The 25,205-nt window shown below is 46.9% G+C and overlaps 1 protein-coding gene across 10 annotated transcripts in view; it reads right to left on the reverse strand.

Moving 5' to 3' along the window:
- NAV2 (neuron navigator 2) overlaps positions 1 to 25,205 on the reverse strand; it is a 396,930-nt gene that overhangs the window by 216,325 nt on the left and 155,400 nt on the right. For 8 of the 10 annotated variants that reach the window (XM_041729744.1, XM_041729743.1, XM_041729747.1 and 5 more), the window contains exons 5-6: positions 14,325 to 14,583; positions 1,399 to 1,565 (exon numbers count right to left, since the gene is read on the reverse strand). The exons of 1 other annotated variant lie outside the window; for it this stretch is intronic. In XM_041729744.1, coding sequence (XP_041585678.1) covers positions 1,399 to 1,565; positions 14,325 to 14,583 — 426 coding nt within the window. Of the gene's footprint in view, positions 1 to 1,398; positions 1,566 to 9,869; positions 9,939 to 14,324; positions 14,584 to 25,205 lie in introns of all 10 variants that reach the window. One more of the 10 variants, XM_041729751.1, reaches the window with a different exon arrangement.

Raw genomic sequence — 25,205 nt, forward strand, 5'->3', positions numbered from 1 at the left:
GTGAAATTAGTTCCAGAAGAATATACATAGGATGGTTTATATTAGTATCCTTCGGGGAGCATGCAAAGGAGAACTTTTATTTGACATGTACTTATACTATTTTACAAGCATATGTTATTTTTGCAGTTAAAACACTTTTAAAAAGAATACACTTTGGAAAAGAACACACTTTTGAAAAGACCACATTTGGGTATGGTTGAAGAAAAGAAAAAAGGAGGAGAGGGGAGGGGGGAGGAGAAAAGAAGATGAAGAAAAAGGAGTTTAAGGCACAAGCCAAGGGCTGGATCACAAAGAATCCTGACTGGTGGACACATCCTATGCCAGCTGTAGAGTTTCTAATGCCCTGTAGGCAAAACCCTCTGCCATATATACGTCAGCCATATAAAAATTTCCTCCATGTTTTTTCAAGCATTCTAGGTGGGGGTAGGGAAGAAACCCAGCTCCACTGAACCAGGTCATCCTGGACTGCAGGGGTAGGCTGGGGAGGCTCCGATCTTGTTCACAGTGGGAGGGCTGTCCAGGCTCCTGGACCACTGTAGGGAGTGGGAGGCAGCTCTCCTGGGTCTGGGGGAAGTTGAGGGACACATCTAGGACAAATCCTACCAAATAGAAAATGCTTCCAAGAGATCTGAGCATGTTCTTCCCACTCCCCACCAAGAAGTCTAAACCACTGAGTCTGGGAGGAATGAAGGAGGGCTCATCCTCTTACTGTAGAATCTTCTAAGCTGACTCAGTTTCTCCAATGTCCCACAAGACACAGACTGAAGCAAGCAAAGGTTTGTTTCACTACCTTCTGTGCAATAACCCCCATAAGGTTATTCACCATTTCCCCCATCCTAAAATCTCAGGGCTATGTATAGCAAAAAATAATATCCTCTTTTGGTGAAAGTTACATCATCAAAACACCAAGATTAATGTTGTATATTCCTTACATGTATCCAAGATATTCATCTGGCCAACCCTCATGTCTTTTACAAAGGGTGAAAAAAACCCTTGTTTTTAACTCCCCTCATAGCCCTTCTGATGGGTAAAAACCTTATCAGTTCACACAATGCACACTCCAAGAAGCTTGCATTTCTGAAAACCATCTACTATATAGAACATGTTCTATGAAAGTTTATTTTCAAATTGTAAATGCTATATTGCTTCTCTCTGTAGTCAGGCGTCTTCTGGACCCCCACTGAAACAAACACAGGTATCCCTGCCAGCAACCATTAACATATTTCCCCCACTTTATTAATGCCTCTAATAACAAAGTTCCTGCCAGCCAAGTATGTCCTGTGGCCCATGCCCACCATCCTATTAGCACCCTGCTCCCAACCCTGACCACACTCACCCAAAGGAACTGGATCTGCTATAAAGAAGATGACAAAAAGGACCCTCAAGAAGTCGACTTACCTTTCTCATGGCTGCTTGGTGGTGGTGGTGGAAGTGGGGAGGTGACTGGTTTGGACTTGTCATAGTTGTTAAAGCTCTGGCTGCGTCGGTTGTTAGCAGTGGCTGACCCTCCACGTGTTTTGGCTTCGCTGCCCGCAGCGGATACCCTTGCAGTAGGACCTGGAAGCCTAAAATGCAAAAGCAACAGAATAATGGATACGGTCTAAGGAGAATAGCAGTGTCTCAGAAGAAGGAACTGCAACCATGCAGGAGGTAAAGAAAACCATTCAAGACATTGGGTCTGTGGACGTTTGCCAATCAAAAGATTTAGTGGAACACTACAAACGTCTAGGCTACTAATGACCCCTGCAAAGTCCAACAGCAAAATCTGAGTTTGCCTTTGAGCAAAGAGAAATTCTGAAGGAAGAGTAAACCAATATGTTTGCTGAGCGCAGCCTGGTGGCTGAGCGGTTTAGTGCCACCTTCGGCCCAGGGCATGATCCTGGAGACCCGGGATCGAGTCCCACGTCGGGCTCCCTACATGAAGCCTGCTTCTCCCTCTGCTTGTGCCTCTGCCTCTCTGTGTCTCTCATGAATAAATAAATAAAATCTTAAAAAAAAAATCTAAACCTTTTTTACATTATGTGTGTACTCTTCTGACAGGTATTAATATGGTGTTTGTCATAATTCAGGATTGCAGAATCAAGAAAATGATGTAACTATCATGGTCAGAAAGAGAACTGCTAGCACTCAGAACCCAATACATCTACAATGAAAAAACTTATGGCCTGGATGAAAACACGTGTTCAGATATGCATTTTCCTTCAACACCTGACAACTTGTCTCCATAGGCATTACTTAGAGGCTGAAGCCCAGTTTCTCTGCACAGTAGATGGATAAAATCAGATGTTCTTTCTGTAGAACCATCAGGAAACTATTAACCTAAAGACAAACATACACTTTCTCTTTAAATAAAGTACCTCATTTGGGGTGGTTTGGGAAATAAAGTTAGCAGACATCTTTGTAATATGTCTAAAGATATTATGGCCTCCTCCCCAAAGAGTTAAGGCTAAGACTCCCCAGATCAGAATTCTGGTTCAAACACTACTAAGCAGGCTGTTTCTAATCATTAAAAGTTGAAAGATGAATAAATAATGAAATAGTTATAACTTTCAGCTAAAACCCACTTAACTGTGTTTAAAAGCCACTGGAACCTCTGCTGACTAGCATTAGATCTAGTGATAAGCCTGAACTTTCAACTCATAAAGCTTTCAACTTTCTCTTTCCACACAAATCTGTAAGCACCAAAGAAGTCTGCAGTCTGGAAGCATTTTAGATATAAGCAGGCAATCACTTTTAAACTTTTTCTTGCTGGCTGAGCAAGAAAGATGGATGTAGAGTAAACAGAACATGAGCTGGTGTGAGAGGACTGTAAAATTTATACAGCTAAGAAGAAGGTGGCCCAATTCCCTGAGTAGGAACTAGGAGAGAAGGAAGGGGTTGAGTTCTCCCCCACCAAGGTGACAGAGGGTAGTACACTTCCCAGTGCACTAGGAGGATTTGTCCCTTGTTAATTTACCCCATCTTGTTTGGAGAAAATATTCACCCCACAAAGACAGACACAGAGTAGGGTATAAAAACCAGAAGTGCCAGGGTCTATACATGGGTATCAGACACGGCCACCACAACTGAATATGGAGGTCCAGCAACGGGATGTGGTACCTCTGGGTTCTGCTTTGCATACAAACAGCATCTAGTAAGTCCTCCAAAGTCAGTTTTAGCAGAGTATGCACAGCCAATGGTAGAGCTTCTGCAGGGGCAGACATGGGGTCCTTTGGGCTGGACTCCTTTAACCCAGCTATAGTTTACAGGAGTCTTATTCCAAGATGATGTCACAGCAATGGTGTAAAGTGGTATAGGGTAAAAGGCCACAGCATTCTACTTCGGTAGGGAATTTTGTAAGGAGGAGGGAAGCAAAAAGCAACAAGAAGGAAAAACATACATCCCTTCCAGAGATGCTGAGGAGCCTCCACTGCCCTGACCCAGGGATGGACCACAGATTTTTCAGGGCAGTCAGGGCCTTTATAGAAAGATGATGATCAAAGCATGGGATGGATGAGTACAATCTTGAACTGGGTAGGCAAATCTAGTCCTCTGTGAGGCAGTGTGGGATAATGGATAAAATATGGCCTTTTCCATACACATGACACTGGACCAGTATTATGAGCTAAGATTCATGTTCCAGATCAGTTAACTTTGGAATAATAATAAACTCTCCAATAGGACAGTTATTTGTTTGGAATGGGGCTTAATGTCTGGCCTATTGTATGAACTCAATGCATGTTAATTCTCCTTCCTATCCTCTCTGCTGAGTATAAATTCATAAATGAATTTGGCATTGTAATAAAGGAAACATGCTTTGGTACAAAAAGGAATCAAATAATAAAGCAAATCAATGAATCTAGATGAAACTATCAGAAGAGAACAGACAAAAATCAACACAGAAGAGTCTGAGATCTACATTTTCAAAAAGGCAAGCCAGGCTTTGGCAGATGGTCCTCATTTCCCTAAGAAACATTCCAGAAGAGAAATAGCTTCATCCAAGTATCTGTGACTGAGACCTTATACTGAGGGTACCTCGGAGCCATCTGTAGGCTCCGATCCCCACAGTGAAACATGCCTGTTCTTGGAGCAACTAAGACAATTCTGATTTCCTATGGGTGGTCATCATCAGATTCTCTGCACTAAGTCAGGATCTAGAGGAGGTGGCATAGCCTTCAAATGGCTACAGGGTTGTGTCAAATTTTCTAAGAAATGGAGAAGGAATTCTTGAAGGCCTTGAGGGCAGCTGACATGAGAAAAAAAATGGTTGGCACATATTTAGGCACCAAAAGCCACCCCAAAGCTCAAGGCAATTCATGTCACCTTCTACCCCCATCACTGTTAACACCCTAGTCAGGACAGCTCCTTCAACTTGACCAAATGGGAAGACTAGGTGGAGACCAAATAATTGCCTTCAAGTTTCAGAGGGTGTCTAGGACAACACAAGGCCTTAAAACTTGGGTTTTGTTGTGAATGAGCTTGAATAGTTGCTTGCTCCAAAGCCAGCCCTCCTCTATCCCTCTGAAATTTTCAGCAAAGTCTACCTCACATACAAAGGACATGAATGAATATGTGGTGGGTAGGAAGTAAGGAAAAAGGCTTGTTTGGATCTACCTGTGAGGGAACCCAAACATTCTTTGGGATAGTCAGTTCACCTGAATTAATTCAAAGCAAATTAGAAGATTTCAAATGTAGTATTTCAAAGACAAAGGTGACCCCGAGGACCTAAGATACATGAGCAACCGTGGGGAAGGCACTGGACTTTCTGCAAATTAAAGAGTTTTCTATGGTATGAATTTGAGGTGGGGTCAGAAACATTTACATGTGGGAATCCTATTGCTCGGTATGATGGCATCAGGAGGTAGGGCCTTCGGGGGTGATTAGGCCATTACACAGAACCCTCATGAATGACATTAATGTCCTCATAAAAGACGATGTAGAATGCTAGCTGGCCCCTGCCACCATGTGAGGACAGAGTGAGAAAGCCATCAGCAGCCTAGAAGGCAGTGCTCACGAGAACCCAACAAGGTTGGCATCCCGATCTTGGACTTCTAGCTTCAAGAAATGTGAGCAATAAATGTCTGCTGTTTACCAGCCATTGAGTTTGTGGTATTTTACTATGGCAGCCCTAACAGACTAAGACAGGGCTCTAATTCAATCTCATCTAGATCTTTAGGGGCTGATTGATTTCAGATGACACTTAAATTATACACATATTGATAAAAAAAGATATGCAAAGGCCAGAAGTCCTTGAAAGAAGGAAAATGATAACCTTAGAAGTTGACAGGATGGTCAGGGAGGGTTCCAAATAGATGTGACGATCCCAGAGCAAGATGTAGCACGTGGAACGGAAATGTGAGTGGAGGGTAAGAGAGTATGGAGTCATGGTGAGAGGGAGAGGTATTCTACAGAGGAAGGGAGGAAGGGCTGGTGTGTGCTGGGGAGTGGGGGACAGGCTGGGAGGAAATAGAGCTGGAGAATCAGGCAGGGCCAGAGTAGAGAGGGCCTCGGATGCCACAGTATGAATCTGGACTTTGTCCTGCCCTCCAGCTATGAGGCATTCATTAGGGAGGCTGAGAGCAGGGCTAGAGTGGAAAAGCAGAGTATCCTCTAGTTCAGAGCAACACAGACCCTTGGCCTCCAGCTCACATTCTCATTACTATCAACATCGTCGTGCATCACAAGAACTTCTATCAAGTCCCAGTCTGGAAACAGTCACTGCCTGAACATCAGCATCCCTCTCCACAGAAGAATGAACGGGGTCTTGCTCACGTGGAACAGCCATGGGTACCACGATAGATGCTGCCCAAGGTGCCTGCCTCACTGAAGAAAAGCAGGGAGAAGGGAGCACATCAAGTCAACACTGGGTCATTTATGGTGCCAGAAAGTTCCAAGGACTCCTCTGCAAGAACAACTCTACTTCTCAAGATCGTGCCAGGTTCCAAAACAGAGTTACAAAAGGACAGAGGGCACAGATGGGTTCTTTGAAACACACAGGTTGCCTTTTTTTGTTTTTTAAAATAAGTTTAAAGGAAGTGGTGTAAAAAAGAGGTAGAAGAGAACTTCTCCTGCTGTTGGAGCCATTGGTCAAGGTCTTCACTGCGCGCAGAGCCAAGCAGGCAGGGTGGTAAACTGTCATTCCTTCCTGGCACATAACCCGTGAGCACATCCCGGCTCCGTGCGCTCTGCGTGCTGATGGGAAGAAAGCTGTATTCCCCGCCACCCGCCTCCCCCAGCAAAGCCACTTCAAAGGCGGGGAGAAGATGACCCTTCCAGGAAGGATGACAGCTGTGTGCACATGCTTGGGACCTCAGGTGGCAGGTGTTGTGATCGGAGATGCTTTTAGCCAGAGATCATTAAATGCTAAGTCTCTCACACCTCTCACCTCCATGGCCTCTGCTTTCCAGCAGCTGGACAAAGAGAATAGAAGTATTAGCCCTGCCGCTTCCCCTCCACAAGATGGTCGTGTAGATCAACTCTGTGGGGCTTTGCGAGTGGTGGCCTGATGGCCCTAGCTGGCCCAGATCGACCCCCAACACCAACATCGCTGTATAGGCTGGTTACGGTGCACTCATTATAGACCAGATATTAAAGGACTGGAAATGACTTTATTTGACCCACATAACACTGGGAATGAGGCAGTGCTACCCCATTTTGCCAGTGAGGAAACACAGGCTTCTAGAGAATAATCTGCCCAGGTGACATGGTTAAGTGGTAAACACGGGCTTTCACTAGGTTTGACCAGCTGCACTCAGAGCCGCCGTGCTTCCTTGCCTGCGCAGATGGAGTGTGCCTACATACCCGGGGCCTACCGGGGTTGCCAAGGGACGATCATTGTAGTCAGGCAGAAATTCATGGAAATCCTTCATCCCTGTGCTGGTTCCCTCTCTAAGCCTCTTCTCTGCATCCAGACTCAAGGGTGAGGCTTCCCACCCTGTTCGACATCCCTGGTACCTATCAAGGTGTTTGACTCTGGCCGATGTTCAAGGTTTGCAGTTGAGTAAAAGACCTATTTCCAGGGCTCTGGGAGGGGTGTCTGGCTCCGTCAGCAGGGGTAAGGCTATTTCTTTTGGCAGCTAACTTTACTGCTACATCTGGTGATGCCTGGATCAGCTAAAATGCTTATCAGAATTGTGCTCAAGGCTGGGGGTGGGAAATGCAGGGGGGTTAGGGACCGCAAGGAGGAGCATTAGGCAAATAATGAAACAAAGAACATCCTTTTCACTGGCCTCAGCAGAGACAAAAATGTATCCAAAAGAAACTCGAGGTGAGAGATGTGGCCCTGAACGGAAGCCAGACCTTGACTTTCAATCAGCTTGGAATGCTGTACCCGGCACACCCTGGGGGCCAGGGGCAGACATGGCCTCACCCTCCAGCCCTTCCTTTCTTCCCACTGCCTCCCAGCCACGGCCTCCTTCCATCATCCGGGACTGATAACAAACCGCGCTCGGGATGGGCATGGGCCTCCAAGTAGATATTTTCCCAGCTAGCTCCTGTTTGCTTTATCTTCTAGAACCGAGCACATCGTGGGAACAAACGCTGGATTTCGGGTTCCCTCCAAGCTTACTCCCCTCTTTTCCTTTCATCTGTGAAAGAATTTCAATCTACAACAGACCTGGAGAGGAGGAAATGGAGGATCTCATGCCCGTGCCCTCAGAAGAACAGCACTTAAGAACGGAGAGTCTGATTTCCCATAAATGTCTGACTTACAGAATATAGAAACTTATCTCCTGACCAGTGAATATCTGCCAAGAATCCCTCTCCAGCCTCAAACAGAAGAACTTACTGCTTGGACTCTGGGGGCACTTGCCCCTCTTGCACTCCAGGTCCATCAATACAGCACACCCCAAGCCCTCAAAAGACTCACTTGTCTCTTGCTCTGGCATGCATTTCTCAAACTGCAATTTCTCTGCTATTTCCAAATAAACTCAATTTGAGTCTGGTAATTTGAGCTCACCTCCATTTACCTCCTTATTTAGGTTGACACCTAAATCTGCACAACATTGGAAGATCTGGGAACCCCGTGTGCCCTGCAGTGAGTATCCAAGTCGGACCCCGTGTTATTTTTCAGGGGAAGCAGGTGCTCTCCAGCACAGTGTTATGAATTGTGTATTTATGTCCCACCTGCCCCTGCCCCTATTCAGGTGTCATAACCCTAATCCCTAGGGGACAGTATCCGGAAATGGGGCTTATGGGAGGCACTTAGGTCATGAGGTTAAAGATCTCATAATGGGATTAGTGCCTCATAAGAAGAAAATGGAGAGGGCTTGCTTCCTCTCTCGCTGCTTGCCATGGGAGGACATAGCAGGAACACGGCCATCTGGAAACCAGGAACAGGGCTCTCCTTAGAACCCCACTGTGCTGGCATCTCAGACTTCCCAGCTTCCAGAACCATAAGGAAAACATTTCTGTTGTTTAAATCACCCCGTTTATGGTGATCTGTTCTAGCAGCCCAAACCGACAAAGACACAGGATTCTGAGAACCACTGATACACGTGGGTGCCCTCCTGTTCCCCAAAATCAAGTCTGAGCAACATACGGACTTGTTCTACAGAGAAGCAACTGCCCTTCGCCTTCTCCCCATCAGCCAGGTAGATTCTGAGTTGGGTCTATGTGTAGCCTTTTAGAAAAGAAAAAGAGAACGCTGGCTACCAAAGGCACCTAGAGCTTGACAGCGTAGGGCAACAGGCAGACATGCAGTATGGATTTTCGTCACACGTAGGATACAGATACAAATGTAGTGTGGGTATCCCATTAGAATTCAATGAAAATGAAGAGATTCCACTCCAGCATCAGGTTCTGGGGTGCTGGGATGGTGCACAGGGCAGGGTGAGGCAAAAGACCAAGAGTAAGGGCTGAAATCTAAGAGTTTTAAAAGCAGCCTCGACAATCCCATAAGGATGAGATTTCAAGGGGGAGGAAGAGGAGAGTAACACAGTGGTTAAGGTGAGGGGCCTGGAGTCAGATCACCTGGGCTCAAATCCTGATTTTTTTCCCCCACTTTCTTGGGTAACTTACCTAACTTCCTCGATTTTAGTTCTCTCATCTGTAAAATGGGGGTAATGATGTCACCTGCTGCATGAAGACTGCCGGGAGGATTAAATTAGGATAATGCATTCCAACTGGTACATTACGAGCATTCAGTGAATATTAGCTATTGCCACTTTCACAGTAACAGTAGATCCCAAAGATATGACTGGCATTTTCCATACCCTGGAATGGGTCCTCATAGGAGGCAGTAGATGCCAAAGTCTATGTCAAGTTAGTGAGCAAGGCTAATTTGTATTTTTAGGTAACCGAGGCAATCTCTCCAAGGTACAAAAGAGCATCCAGAAACGAAAATGAGATATAGCTGCCTTGCTGCTTTGTCTCCTCCGACCAATTGGATTCATGCTTTAGGTCTTTATCATTCAAAAGAAAACCAATCCCACATTAGTAATTTTAGCAATAACAGCAACAATAAGAAGCACCACACACACACACAAAGGAGATGCAGGTGAGGCGGGATCAGGGCCAGGCCAGAGCAGGGAGCCAAACTCATCATAAAACCACTACAAAATCTACCTAGAAACTTACCTCTCCCTAAATCAAAAAAGGATTCTGATGGCCGAGCAACCAAAGCCCAAATCAGTGAAATGCAGAAGCAGTATGTACACCCTCATGTCACGTACACTCTGACACACACATACACACTCCTTTTCAGCGAAGCTCCTCCCCCTCCCCTCCACACTCTCAAAACTCTCCAACGTTGGATTAGCCAAAGCATGTTTGGTTTTCTCAGACTGCAAACATGAAACGAGGAGAGGGACCCAAAGGAAACTTAGCCAGGACAAAGGGATCAATGAGTTGGGTTGAAACCATGCTTTGCAGGACACAGAGAAAAGTCTAACCTAGAGATCTTTTTCTGACCCAGAGTGAAGCGGATGATTTTGCTTTGAGATGAGTCCTTGGATGATGCACTGCATGACGGGAAAGAAAAAAAGTGGAAGAGATGAGTGAGGGGAGAGAAGATATGTTAGATGCACGCATCACTAACAGGCGTCTATGACAACGGGGATGCGCCTGGTTGGCCTTCTGCCCATGTTTCCTACAATACACAGTCTTCCTTCCAGGTCTAACTTTTCTGACATGATAAAATTCCAATACAAAGAAATTGCTATCAAGATTATCTAAGAACTTTCGTGTTTTTTTTGTTTTTTTTTTGTTTTTTTTGATCACCTAAGAGTATCTAGATACTTGTATTTGCTTATTCTACTAGGGTGCTTTTCAGATAAAGGTGCCATAAAATGCTGACCCGAAACAAGGGTATAGAGGTTGGCAAGCTTCGCTGGTGTTGGGCATACTTGCTCTCAATGGTACAGAGATGTTCATTTAAGGGGCACCTGGGTGGTAGTCAGTTAAGCATCTGACTCTTGGTTCAGCTCAAGTTGTGATCTCAGGATGGTGGGATGGAGACTCACATCAGGGTCCATGCTCCGCTCAGAGTCTGCTTAAGACTCTCTCTCCCCCTCTCTTTCCATCTCTCCCCCCCGCCCCTGAGCTTGCTTCTCTTTCTTGCTCTCTCTCAAATAAATTAATTTTTTTTTTTTTTTTTTAAGAAATGTTCATTTAAAGTCTTCTGAACTTCCTAAATTCTAGGTTTTGGATGAAAAATTTGTGCATGTGAAGAATCTTGATTGGGCTTAATTGAAAGGTAAACGTGTTTACTGCCTTATAAAAAGGTAGAACTATTTACCTTTCTCGTATCCATACACCCTACACCCTGTTGATCCTATGCCAACGTGTGTTTCTCAACATGTGTTGTTTGGAACCCTATGCAGTGATCTGAGGTGGGAAAGACAATGCTGGAAGTGAAGGAGGAGACAGGAGAGAATGCAGAAGAAAAAAGATGAAGCAATTGTCTGAATTTTTCCTCAACAGCCAAATATTGATAATATGTAAGGCAGACACAGATGGAGAAGAAAGGGAGTCTTGGGGACTGTGCTCCTCTCTTGGACTCTGCACTGGTGAGGAATGTCATGAGGCAAAATATGGAGCCAGTTCTTGGCCTCGCAGAGATTAATAAGAGCTGAAGTGAAGAGGTAAACGTGAGTCTCCACCGGGCCATAAGGAGGAGTCGCTCTGATTAACTCACGCCGGCTGCGCAAATTTCCTTTGCCAGCTTCCATGACTCCTTTCTTAACAAATTTCATGGAAAAGCTGCCAGGTTTTAGTGTTTCTTACCCCAACAGGTACAGTGTTCAGGCATGTCTGTATCTGGCAAAGTTGTAACAGAGGACTAGATACCCAGCGTCCGGGGCTTGCATCAACACTCAACACTGATGATCGAGGTCCAAGCCATGACCCTTGGGACTCTGGTTATCAAAGCCAAAATGCGGGGTAGAAATACAATGGGGCTAAGCCAGTGATGCCATTTTACTAGTCTTATATTTACAGCCAGAGTGTAAGCATGGGATAGCAGATCCCTAAAACTTTGAGAATAAGATTGTCCTCTGGAAATAGAATTAGAAAGAATCAGTATAAAACGTGTGAAACCAGTCGTCTGCAGAAGTAACCCAATCTGGGCCAGATAAAGGACAAGAGAGGACATACAGCAACTCCAAACGCCACTGCATGGCACCACAGCACAGAGTCAGGGGGCCTTGATGGCAGGAATCTTTCTGGAATAAATGGTTATAAAAACCGGGCTCAAGTAAGTTTGGCTCTTCTTTAGGTAAAGCATTTATTAATAGTAGGATGTTTTTCCTTACTGGGAGATGGGTGTCCTGACTGGAACATCTGGTTCTTGTAAGAAAACAAACGCCTTCCATGGAAATGGGTGCCTCGGGCTAGCATAGCTTAGTGACACAAGCCCAGGGTTGCTCAACACATGTTCCTTACAATCCTATGTGCAGTGAGATGCTCTACGAAGGAAGTTCTGTGGCGAAGTTTGAGGAATGCTTTCTGCGTCCTCTTCGGAAGACTCAGTGCACCCGTGTTCCTCTCCCAGGTGCCCTCATCTCAACGACTGGCACCATTTACCACTGCTCAGGCCAGAAATCTGAACTTTATCTGGAATTCTCTTCCTCACTCCAGATAGTCCATCTATTCATAGTCCTGTTGGCGTGTAAAGTGGCCCATCAACAGGTCTGCTCTACCTTGCTCCAAACCACTGTCACCTGGAGAACTCCAAAAGCCTCTTACCTGGGGTCCTGCCTTCCATCTCTACCATCCCAGAGAAGCTAAGAAGATTTTTTTAAAAAACTATAAATCAAATCAAGTTTCTCTCTTGATCAAGAAGACCCTCCCCCCCCCCCCCCCCCCAGTGGCTTCCTGTTACCTATAAAATGAAATGCAAACTCTTTACCCAGCTTAGCTAGTGCTCTGTGACTGGACCTCAGGGCCGCAGGGCCATGCAACCCCAGGGACCACCGGTCATACTGTCTTGCATGTAAACGGAGGCTTTGCTTACAGATACCTTACTTTATCATTTTCCAACTCCCCTCACCCACTGAGCTCCAGCCACACCAGCCCTCTTTCTGGTCCTCCAACCTGCCAGACTTACTCTTACATAACAGGACCTTTGCACCAGCTGCTCCCGCTGGCTGATCTATTCTACACCTAAACTTTGCACGGCCTGCTTCATGTCCTTCCTCTCTCCACTCTGGTGTCCTATCCCCAGAGAGAATTTCTTATCAACCCAACCTAAGTTATCAACCTAACCCTTCTGAATCCCCTCATCTTATTGTAATCTGAGCGTTCTCTTCCTACTTGCCTGCCTCCTCCAGGAAAATGCAAAGAATGAGCACACTGGGGGTCCCATTCATCTGTGAACTCCAAGTGCCTAGAACAGTGCCTGGCACATGGAAGGCATTCAAGCACTAACTACATAGCTGGATGCATTTTGGCAGATTCGAGGATGAGTAAGAACAGTTCTAACAACTCAACCCAGATTTACCAACTTTCCCCACTATAGAACCGTTCCCTTGCCAGTTACCATCCAGGAAATAAGCTCTCTATAGAATACAGTAGGAAATGATATCCTGGTCATTCAATCATCCAGGGCCGCCAGGGACCTCCGATCAGAGGATGGCTCTCACTCAGGTGGTTCTTCAGGTTAGGGTACACAGAAGCTCGCTGCCTGTTCCCCATTACTAGTCCAGGCAGTTTGGCTAGCCTACATATTTCCATCATGTAAGTTGGATATAATTAGATAATTAATTAGGGGATCTGATTTACAGCACATCCATCACTGCAGGATTTTAACACCATCACAAACGGGAAGTAGCACTTCTCATGGGAAGGAAAAAGCTGTAACGTCTATAAGGCACCTGTTGTGTCTGGACTGATTTGTGCTTTGTCCAACAACACCGGGCTGCTGAAGGCATGAACGTGAGCGAGAAGCCCAGCCCTAGGATTATTAATGCTGATGCTTTTGGGGAACCAGAAAAGCCATTACTCTTTGGCAAACATTAAATGAAATCTAGCAATGTAATTAGTGACATTCAGAGGATTTGATAACTAAGGGTTTATAGCTTTAAGCAACAATTATTGTGGACTTTTCTCTAGAATTTTACCATGAGTCAAAAACGTCCTAGCTCCTAATCCCCTTCCCTTTCCCTCTCTTTGCCATTAAAATTAATGTTTTACAAGGTGATCTTCTGCGGAGTCGTTTAAGAATGCCAACTACTCCCATAGTGACACAGTAGATGGTAACTGCCCTGGAGCTCTGAGTGCACATCATTGTATGGCCAGAGTCCCACTGGCACCATCAGTCCCTCTGGGAGCATCAGCAAGATCTAAGCCCTAATCCCACAAAACAGAGGACCACGGCTGGGGCCACAACCAACTCCCCAAGGTTAACAAAACCTAGCCCGTGGCCCCCCTCAGGGAAAGTGGCCGCCCCCTTCCTTGCTAAGGATTTCCCATCTTTCTTCTGCACTCTGGATATTTCTCTTCTGCTAAAGCAGAGGCATCTATAGCATAACTTTAGCCTACACTAAGTAAAATGACTCACACATATAACACTGAACACCCAGCTCCTAGGCAAACATACCAAACTAGTCTGGGGTCTATTTTCGGGGCTGTTTATGGCAAAGGAGCATGTGCATAATAGGCCAGCGCTAAGGCAAGAGCAGCTAATTAGCTTTGGCTGCTGGCCATCGTGACCCATAAAAGTACACATCTCCGCCAGGCACAGGAGGCAGCCCCGCTGCATCCACTTCAAGGTCATGCTAATCCCCCACTAGCAGTGGTTCTCGCACTGAAGAGGCCCAAGCGACAAGACGCTCAGCCGAGGCTACCGTTCGGCCCGTGTGGAGGATGCCACATGAAATACAGGATTATCAGTTGGCAAGAGTCCCCACCTGGACTGCATTTCAGCTTGTGCTTTTGACTGCTGATGCGGCGCCGGCTGGAGAGGCTGGCCCGGGGCTTGGGGAGTGGCTGGCACCTGTTGCTGAGGAGTGCCAGCCTGGCACTGGGGGGGCGCCCCGGCCGCCTGGGCCACGGCAGGCGGCGGCGGTGCAGAAAGGTGCTGCTTCTGGGGCTGCTGCTGCTGCTGCTTGTAGCGGGAGAGGCTGAAGAAGAGGCCTAGGATGGCCTTGAGGTTACCATTCCTGATTTCTGCAAGACAATAAAGAGATTCTTTTAGAGGAGGAGGCCCGCCTTGGGAGCCCTTTCTTGCTCAGGAGCTTCATTTCTCTAGGACAGGCCAGACTTCCCCAACACGTGGTTGGAATCACACCGTCAATTAAAGTCAGGCCTCAGCCGCAGAGAAGCGAGCTGATCCTCCCCCCGTGGGGATGCGAGCGGATACGTGAGGCAAGTTGCGACTGGATGTCTGGCAAGTGCCGGGAGGAAATTCTCAGCAAGGACACAACCAGAAAAAGTCAGGCTCCTGAGCAAGACCGTGCTTGTCCTCAGGCAGAGCAGCCAATCCGGGACAGAGGTGCTCTCGGGCGCCGGGGGAAACACCGCTCTCCGCTTCCAGCCGCTTCGTGCATGCCAAGTGGCCCCCACCCCACTCCCAAATCCTCACCTTGCTCTATCCCACCAGCCTTCCCTCAAACACATGGCTCTGTGTCTCCCTTGCCTACTAAATCACTAACTTTAATTTGGGATGGGTGTGGGGACAAGCCATAGGACTCGCTTTCATAAAGAACTCACACAAAAATTCTGTATTAAAAAAAAAAATGCGAACAGAGTTGAGGGGGAGCAGAAAAGTTTTATTCCAAACAGAACCTCTTAGACGTTAAAATGCATTTGCCAAAATATAAAAATAAAAAATAAAATAAAATGCATTTGCCTCGAGGCATGCATAAAAAGCTGCAGAGAAGGAATAAAATATTGATGCACAGGCCGAGGCTATGGATCGAGGGTGTTTCTCCCTGGGGAATCCTTCCTTGTATGTTCTCAACACCAGACGCGAAGGCCTGGGCCTGCGCTGACCCCGAAGGTGAAGTACTACGGCCACCCAGCTTGAGGGACAGGAAGATGGAATTTTGGGGGCTCCCTCTGCTTTGCTTCCACCTGAGGCTGGATTTCCTTCTCTGAACTGGCAAGGGGAGCATCTCCTGTGTGGAGAATGTCCACATCCAGGTTAGCCCCGGGCCGGGAAGGGACTGCTCATAGAGGAGCCAGAGCTTCCTCCGGGACCAGTCGCAGCGCAGAGGCTATGAATGGGGTCCTTTCAGAGACAAGCCCCATTCCCTGAACGCCTGCCAGGGTCCTGGGCGTGATCTGACAAGGCCAGGCTGAGTGACTGCCAGCCCTGAAGAAACGGAGATGACAATACAGACAGGGGTTCCCGTCTATACTCCGGCAGGTGCTAGCTGTGCAACTCCAGGCAAGTCACTTGATCTCTCTGGGCCTCGTTGGCAATATTGACTCAGTTTCCCCATCACACAAGGTTGTTTCTGCTGGTCCAGTAAGAGCATACCTGTGAAAGCACAGCGTGAATGGGGCTGTACTCCCCAGGCTCGGCTACTAATCACCGTAGCCCCCAGAATCCTGTAGGAGATTCCCATACAGGTCCAGGTTCGTGCCTTAGGAACAGTTTTTATTGTGGTCAGCGTAGGACGTCTCTTGCAAACCGTGATACTTCTTGAGCATGAAAGCGGGGAGCTTTTAATGATGCCAGGTGGACAGGTGTAAACGAGGACGGGCCCAGACAAAGGAAGATGCTTATAAACCATCTGGGCAACACGAGGAGCAAAGAAAGCCGCCCAGAGCTGGCTGAGGCCCCCCGTTTCTGGCTCTAGCCCTGCAGCTCTGCTTCCCTCTCCATCCTACAGAAACCAAAAGGGCAGCACACGCACCCCTGTGGTTTTGTTCCATTTCTGCTTCTAGATGTTCTTACAGGCACATCAGAGTCACAGATTGTGAGGTTGGGATGGGGGAGTGGTCAGCTGGCTCTGGAGCGTGAAGGGACGCACCCGTGGTCACCCAGCTGGGCCCCGCAGGCAGTTGGGACAGAATCAAAAGCTGGCATGCTGGGCACCTGTTAAGGAACTCGGGAAACCACACCCCCTCAAAATTGACTTCACCGGAGGGAGAAAGTAGAGCTAATTATGTGGACTGGTGAAATCTATGTAAGATTTATTTTTTCGTGCCTTTTATAGCTATCGGGTTATATGGTTTACAAGAACAGGGACGACTACTAATTAGTATGTATCAGGTTAAGCTCTTAATGAGCATGATCTCATTCAGTCCCTACAACTTTGGAAGTGAGTATTAATGTCTCTCTTTTAAAGAAAACCAGCAGCTCAGAATGGTTTTATGACCTCTCCAAGGGAGTACGTGATGGAGTTGGGATTTGGGATTTCAACTTAGGTTTGTCCAGCTCCAAGCCGGGTCTCCCAACCCGGTGTAACTCGGGTTACTTGTATACCCATCATGTGTGGCAAATGTAAAAGCACACCAGATGAGGTTTTATTTATTAAGCTAGCTGGTGGGCATATATGTATTCTTTAGTCTTCTCGAAGTATTCTATTGTTATGGAATGTTGGCACATTCCATGCTACAATTTTTTTTTTTTTTTGGAACCATGTAAGAAAAACAAAAAAGGGAGGAACTAAAAATTCGGCATACCCAAGGGCAGATGGGTTGTCCACAGCAAGAGGCAGGCATGTCTGCTTCAGCACCTCGTGGCAGGCCAGCCCAAGCCAGGGCAGAGACAGCTTTGTCATATGCTCTACCCACCGTGGTTGCTAAGTCACTTACTGTTCATGACTCAGCATCGGTCCCTAAGGCATCATTTTCTCTGTCCAAGAGCACAGTCTTTGAAAACATACTTCTTGAGCAGGTAGTATTTTTATTATAAAGATCACAGATTCTTTGAGCCAGAAAGACCTGGGTTTGAATCTCTACAGTTCGTCCTGGATAGACTGGGTTTTCAGAAGACTCAATCTCTCTGGGCCTGTTTTCCTTCTTAAAATGGGCATATGCCCCACTGCAGCTTTCCTACAGGCTTGTTACGAGAATTCAGTGAAGGTTGAATAGAAAATGAGGGCAAAACACCCAGGACAAAAAAAAAAAAAAAAACACCCAGGACACTGCCTGACTCTACTTCCAATTTTGGTTCAGAAATTATGGCCACGCCCCCTCCAGGCTCCTCAGACCTCCCACCAAGGGCTCTGCACCTACAGGAAGCCTAAGAAGCTCCCATTCTCCATCCTCCTTCCCACTTTTGCCCCAGTCACAGGCATCAAAAGGAAACAAATGACAAATGATCTCAAATTAGACAAATGTCAATGGTGAGCTTCTGGGTTTTTGTGTTTGAGAGAGGGCACATGCGTGAGTGAGCAGGCTGGGGGCCGAGGGGCAGAGGGAGGAGAGAATCTCAAGCAGACACCACACCCAGCACAGAGCCTGACGTGGGAATTGATCTCATGACCCTGGGATCACAACCCGAGCTGCAATCAAGAGTCAGATGCTAAACTGACTGTACCACCCAGGTGCACCCCCCCTCTCCCCGCCACCACCGCAAAATTTCTTTTTTAAACAGCTTTTCCCCAAGTGTAATTTGCATCCAGAAAATTCAGTGCACAACGATTTTCAGTAAATTCTAATCTTACACCATTTCCATCACCCTAAAAAGAGTCCTCACGCTCACTGGCAGTCATCCCCAAACCCGTTCCCAGGCAATGTTGAATCTGCTTTCTGTTTCTACAATGTCTGTCTCTACTGGACACCTCCTCTAAGTGGAGCCATGGAATATGTGGCCTTTTGCATGTAGCTTCTTTCACTAAGCATGTTTTTAAGGGTGACCCACTTTAGAGCATGTATCATTCGCTGTGTCTCCCTATTGCTGAGTAATAGCCCATTGTATGGATATACCACATCTTGGTTACCCACCCACCAGTTGGTGGGGGTCTGGGCTGCTTCATTTTCTTTTCAGAGCACAGAAACTAGAGAGTGGCAGATGCTCTGTTTGGGGTTGGAAGCCACACAGTTTCTGCCATGGGTGGTCCATAACAGACAGTATCCAAAATAGCTAGAACTGTATTCTTTCCACATTTCCAAGTGGCATGTGTCTGTGTTCCATGAGGCTTGGTAAGCTGGCGGCACCAACGGGCTAGAAACAAAATCCATCAGCCCACAAAAATGTTACCCTCATGACATTTCCCAAGGTTTGGAAAAAGAGCATCGTTTAGTGTCTAATCAACTATCCTCACCCTTGATTTCTAGAGAAAGAAGATGAAGAAAACACAGAGACCTCGCTAGAATGGACACTAGCTAGCTGGCACCTAAACCTGCAGGAGAACCGGACTGCTGTTCTCTACCTGTGGCCACACCCATGTACAATGAACAAAGTACCGAGGCCATTTTTTCAATTTCCATTAGAATTCAGTATTGCCAGGGCACCTGGATGGCTCAGTTGGTTAAGCATCTGCCTCCAGCTTAGGGCATGATCTCAGGGTCCTCAGCTCAGAAGGGAGTCTGTTCCTCCCCTTACCCCTTTGCCCCCTCCCTACTCCTGTTCTCTCTCTCATGCACACTCTCTCTCTACTTACTCTCAAATAAATAAATCGTGAAAAAAAAAAAAAGAAAAAAAAGATTTCAGTATTGCCTTGACTCTTAATTCCCTTGGATTCTGATTTCTTTGCTCCCACTGGCTGGTATGAATCTGCACAGATGCTGTATGGGATGTTGGGCATGAAGGTTAGGAAAAACAGTTCTTTTCTTTCAGCATTATTTCAGAGAAACCTCAGGCCTGGTTTACAAAGACACAAACACTGGAACAATCTAATGCAAAGAAAGCTGCTTCGTAGGGAAGAAGGGACGGGGCGGGGGGTGAGGCACAGAGGGAGGGCTAGCCCAGATCAGACCGCAGAGTCAGAATTCCTAGGCGGTTCCCTTAGCCCAGGGCACCGCACAGCTCACCCAGCTGACTCGGGACTGTGGATTCCGGAGCACTGTGCCTCCAGATGGGCCATCTACATAACCTACATTCACCACATAACTTCCCACCCCATTCCTGCAGCCCTTGTAGGTCCTGCTCATCAAGCCGGTCAATGACTGTACCCACAGGGGACATGGGACAGATGGGGGGGTGTGAGAGCCTACAGGGCCCCTTTCGGTAACAGAATCAGGTCCACACTGCCAAAGAGGTGATGTGGGTAGGAGGAAATGGAAACAATCCGCCTGCTGCTTTTCTTCTAATGGTCCAGAGAGACTTTCTGCTCTCTGGCTTAGAATAAAAGGAGAAGAAGCTCAGCATCTAGGTTTCTGGCCAAGCCAGGTCTGAGCTCATCAAGTCGGCAACCAACTTCATTCCTTCCTGGAGGCACCTGGAAGGCTCTTCCTGCCTCTGTCCCTCTAATCCTCAAGGTTGACAAAGACCTAGTCTTTGCTCCTGTCATATTATCTATATGCCTCGTCTTTGGTCTAGATTTCCCACGACCTCCCTTTCCTGTTTGGTGAATGCCTGATTTACCCTGTCAAACCCAGGGGAAACATCACTGCCTCCAGAAAGCCCCCAACTGCCCAGGCAAAGCCAGTCACTGCCTTTCTTTGGCCACCACTGCGTACATACCACTAGTACAGCTCTTCTACTAACTGAAATTAAACCTAATTTTGCATGACTGATATACTATGCCTGGTATACAGGATGTGCCCAGGAAATGTTTGCTGAACTAAAATAGGATATGCCTCACCCCCTAGACCTGGACTTCTCCATGACAGGAGGATGGGCTCAGGGCTAGGTGTTCTCAGAACTCCCAAGGACAAGGACACAGGCCATCCTTCCTCACAGGACAGGTGTACAGATGGTCGAGACAGGTGGAGTGTGTGTCGGGGAGGGGTTGAAGGGACTTTGAAAATCACCCAGGCTGGGGTGAGGCCCAAGCTCACATGACAATGGATAGGTCCAACCTTCTGGAACACAGAGGGGGCGGGAAGACCTAGTCCAGAGGAAGTGCCCCAAACCAGTAGCGTCTGCATGGGGCTCATCTGGGCCTGCAGCCTCTACCCTGGAACAAAGGCTCTCTGTGGTCCTCTGGCAGGCAGGTTGGGGCAAGGCAGATCTGCTGCAATGTTTCAAAGACAGGTGCATACACCCTCCTGGGGTTCCAAACCCTGCTTTAGTCATTGAAAAAGGCAGACAAGTACCTGTGGGGCTTTCCAACCACTGATGTTTTTCATCAGAGGAGGAGCCTCGGGGCACTCAATCATCTTCAAAAGGAAAACAAAAAGCATTAAAACTACATTATTTCTTTAAACACAATAATGCTTTTCTAGTAATTAGGCAGGTGGTTAGAAGTGTAAACGGTGGAGAGAGACAGAAAATACCAGGCCTCTGAAACAGGCATGAGTAGCTTAGCCACAGCAGATCTTATAGACCTCCCATGTGAGACTTAATCTCTCTGGGCCTTAGTTTCCTCATCTGTATGAGGAGGATAATATGAATACTGGTCTCAAAAGGTTGCTGGGGTGGGGGGCGGGGGGCGGAGGGGGACGGACACCTGGGTGGCTCAGCAGATGGGCATCTGCCTTTGGGTCGGGGCGTGATCCTGGGTCCTGGCATCAAGTCCCACATTGGGCTCCCTGAGGGGAGCCTGGTTCTCTCTTTACCTATGTCTCTGTCTCTCTCTCTCATGAATAAATTAATTAAAAAACAAACAAAAAAACAAAAAAAATTTTAAAAAGGTTGCTGAGGGGGTCATTAAATAAGATATAAAACACATACAGCCCTTAGCTCAGTGCCTGCCACCCAGGTTCTCCAAAAATGGCTCCTATCCTACAATTTAAACAGTATGCCAAGTGAGAGGGCTCTTGTAACCCTGAAATTGAATAAAGTGAATAAAGCCCATTTGAGGATAAAAGTCTCTACGTACTTTTCCTCTGTAAGTTCCGGGAGTTGACAAAACTCAGGGCCAGGCACCTTCCCACAGACTGCACTAGTCCAGAACCAGTCTTACTCTCAAACATCATCATCACTCCCCACCCCAAAAGTCAAGGTAAGATCTAGAGGACTTTCTGCCATCTTTCTGTGCCACTGTAATGTGATTTCCCATGAACTCCACATGAACGTCCTGAAAGATGCCCCCAAGAGCCTTAAGAATGCCGAAAAGACAGGCAAACACCAGGCTCTTATTCAGCCGTGCTCCAAAGTTATCCTTCAGTTTCTACATGTGACAATGAAGCACAGTTACATTGGCAATTTGAAATCCCTGATGAACACAGAGCTGGGAAAATCATTGTGAACCTCATGGGCAGGTTAAACAAGTATGGAGGGATCAGCCCCAGACTGGATATACAACTCAAAGATTAAGAAAAATGGCAGGATAATCTGCTCCTGTCCCACCAGTTTGGTTTCATTGTACGGACAACCTCAGCTGGCACCACGGACCATGACGATGCAAGGTGAAAACACACAGGAGGGAAAATCCTGGGATTCCTTTTCTCGGGATGTAATACATACATGCAAATAAAATGCCTCAATGGATGAAAGACAACAACAAACCAACGAAAACAAAGAACACAGAACATCCAGGTGAGAAAGTGTCACAGAGCAGGGAGCGTGGTCATGTCTGACGATCACAGAGTCTGCATATTTCGCCCCCTCACCAAGGAAAAGAAGGTGGAGTCCTTGCACTCCTCGAAGACAAAAGAGTAGAGGTGCCAAGAGAATCACTCCAAGTCGGGTGCTGGCATTCCAGGCCCTGGATGGATATCTACTCAGCTCAGACTTAGCAGGTCTGCCTCTTGGCCACCTATGTCGGGGAGGGACAAGCTGGAGAGAAGCTGTGTGGAGGGGGCTTCCAGGTAACAGAAGATGGAGCCCACACATTCCTGCCAGTTCTGTAGCAGATAATGCAGGGATGAGCAGACGAAAGGGCCCCGAGTCGGGGAGTGCCTGATATAAATGCTACCCACTGAGGGAGAGCCAGGATTGCTGGACAATCTCTTGAAAGACTACTAATGTCCTGGGAGCATCATGGGAGGAAGTCCATAGGCAGTGGGGCATGCAGAGACTCCCGCTTGGGGACAGCAGCCATTCTGGCCACCTAAGAGGCCAGCAACATCACTAGCAGTAGCATTCTGCTTGCTGTACCTGCCCCAGGCCTAGACGCTTTGGCAAAGGGAGGGTGGTGGGCAGAGGTCATTAGGCCCCATCCCTCTTCAATCTCCTTCCTTTTTTCCTTCTATTTTTTTAAATCAATTTTTCTTTTGAAAGAGGGGAAAAGAGAGGAGAGAGAGAGAGTGCATGGGTGCATGCATGAGCTAGAAGGGGCAGGGAAGAGAAATGCAAGGCTTGATCCAGGACCTTGAGATCATGACCTGAGCCGAGACAAAGAGTTGGATGCTTAACCGACTGAGCCACCCAGCTCCGCCACCTTCAATCTTCCAAAGCCATTTGCTCTGGGGCATATGGGTGAAAAAGAGCTCTTTGAGCAGCATTTGAAAGTGAAGTTTAAAAACAAGACCAAAACTAAAAGGCAACCAACCTACAGAATGGGAGAAGATATTTGCAAATGTCTAATCAGATAAAGGGCTAGCATTCAAAATCTATAAAGGACTGACCAAACTCAACACCCAAAAAACAAACAATCCAGTCAAGAAATGGGCAGAAGGCATGAACAGACATTACTCCAGAGAAGACATACACATGGCCAAACAGACTTTAAAAAATTGCTCCACATCACTCGGCATCAGGGAAATACCAACCAAAACCACGAGATACCACCTCACACTAGTCAGAGTGACTAAAATTAACAACTCAGGAAACAACCGATGTTGGTGAGGATGTGGAGAAAGGAGAGCCCTTTTACATTGCTGGTGGGAATGCAAGCTGGTGCAGCCACTCTGGAAAACAGTGTGGAGGTTGCTCAAAAACTTAAAAATAGAGCCACCCTACGACCCAGCAATTGCACCACAATGGTATTTATTCAAAGGACACAAACATAGTGATTCGAAGGGGCACCCGCATCTCATGTAATAGCAGCAATGTCCACAGTAGCCAAACTATGGAAAGAGCCCAGATGTCCATTGACAGATGAATGGATAAAGAAGATATGTGGTGGGTGTGTGTGTATGGTATATGTAAAAATATATGTAAAAATTTTTGGTATATATGTGTGTATATATATGGTATACAAACACACACACACACACACACAATGGAATACTACTCAGCCATCAGAAAGAATGAAATCTTGCCATTTGCAATGATGTGGATGGAACTAGGGGGTATTATGTTAAGCGAAATAAGTCAGAGAACAAATACCATATCTCACTCATATGTGGAATTTAAGAAACCAAACAGATGAACATAGGGGAAGGGAAGGAAAAATAAAGTAAGACAGAAACAGGGTGAACAAACCACAAGAGATTCTTAACTGTAGGAAACAAACTGAGGGTTGCTGGAGCGGAGGTGGGGGGAGGGGGCAACTGGGTGATGGCCACGAAGGAGGGCACTTGATGTGATGAGCATTGGGTGTTACATGCAACTGATGAATCACTAAATTCTACCCCTGAAACTAATAATACGCTATGTGTTAATTAAATTGAATTTAAAGAAAAAATTAAAACACCGTTGTAAACATTAGCATAAAACTGTTCTAATAACTGACCACGACTGACGAGTTACGCATTCTGGCCAAGACGTCAATCAGGAAGTGAGTCTCTACTCAGCAGGGAAGATGGGTGGGTTCAACATCGTGGGGGGTGGGGCAGTTACTGAACCAGCATGAAGGCTCTTCACAGGTGTGCCCCATGACGGATACCTCAACACACTGGTTCAGTGCCCCTCCAGGGCCACATCCTAATCTTCTGTGCACAGAGACCCTTCAAGGCCACATCCTAACATGGATGAGGCTGGGGCTGAGCGTCTGCACGATATGCCTCTGTGGGCTGCACGACATCCTCTGAGACAGCGTTCCAGCCAACAGAGTTCTAAATCGTTTCTGGTTTCTTTCACCTGTACGTGACACACCTCGATTTCATCCACCTGCTGTCCCAAAAGACACCACAAATACAAGTTCTGAAATCACAGAGGCCTGGGTTCAGCTCTGGCTCTGCTGCTCACTAGGTACAGGCTTTGAGGAGGTCACTCATAACCTCCTGAAACCAAGCTTTTCTCCTCTGTAAACTCAAGCTATTATAAATTCTCACCTCAGTTGTGAATGCTGGAGCTGCTACACATAAAAACCTTTTTAAAAAGCACAGGTGGAAAAAAAATAAAAATAAAATAAAATAAAAAGCACAGGTAGGGGACATCCCTGGGTGGCTCAGTGGTTTAGCGCCTGCCTTCTGCCCAGGGCATGACCCTGGATCAAATCTTCCTGGGATCAAATCCTGCATCAGGCTCCCTGCGTGGAGCCTGCTTCTCTCTCTCTCTCTCTCTCTCTCTCTGTCTCATTAAAAAAAAAAAAAAAAGCGCAGGTGGTTTATTCAAAAGTATTTACTGAAAAACCTATGCCTTAAGGTATAAAGAGTTGGGGGAGGGATGGCGCCTGGGTGGCTCAGTTTGTTAAATGTCTGCCTTCAGCTCAGATCATGATTCTGCGGTGCTGGGATCGAGCCCCACATTGGGCTCCCTGCTCAGTGGGGAGTCTGCTTCTCCCTCTGCCTGCCGCTCTCCCTGCTTGTGCTGTTAAACACATAGAATCTCAAAAAAAAAAAAAAAAAAAAAAAGATGGGGTAGGTGTAGGGGAGCAAGGCAGAAGGCAAGAGAACGCTTAGATAGATGGCAGCGTGGCCACGTGTCACCTCCAGGCCACATGGGGTGAAGCTGACCTACA

The sequence above is a fragment of the Vulpes lagopus genome, chromosome 15, assembly GCF_018345385.1.
Source record: "Vulpes lagopus strain Blue_001 chromosome 15, ASM1834538v1, whole genome shotgun sequence".
Lineage (NCBI taxonomy): Eukaryota > Metazoa > Chordata > Mammalia > Carnivora > Canidae > Vulpes > Vulpes lagopus.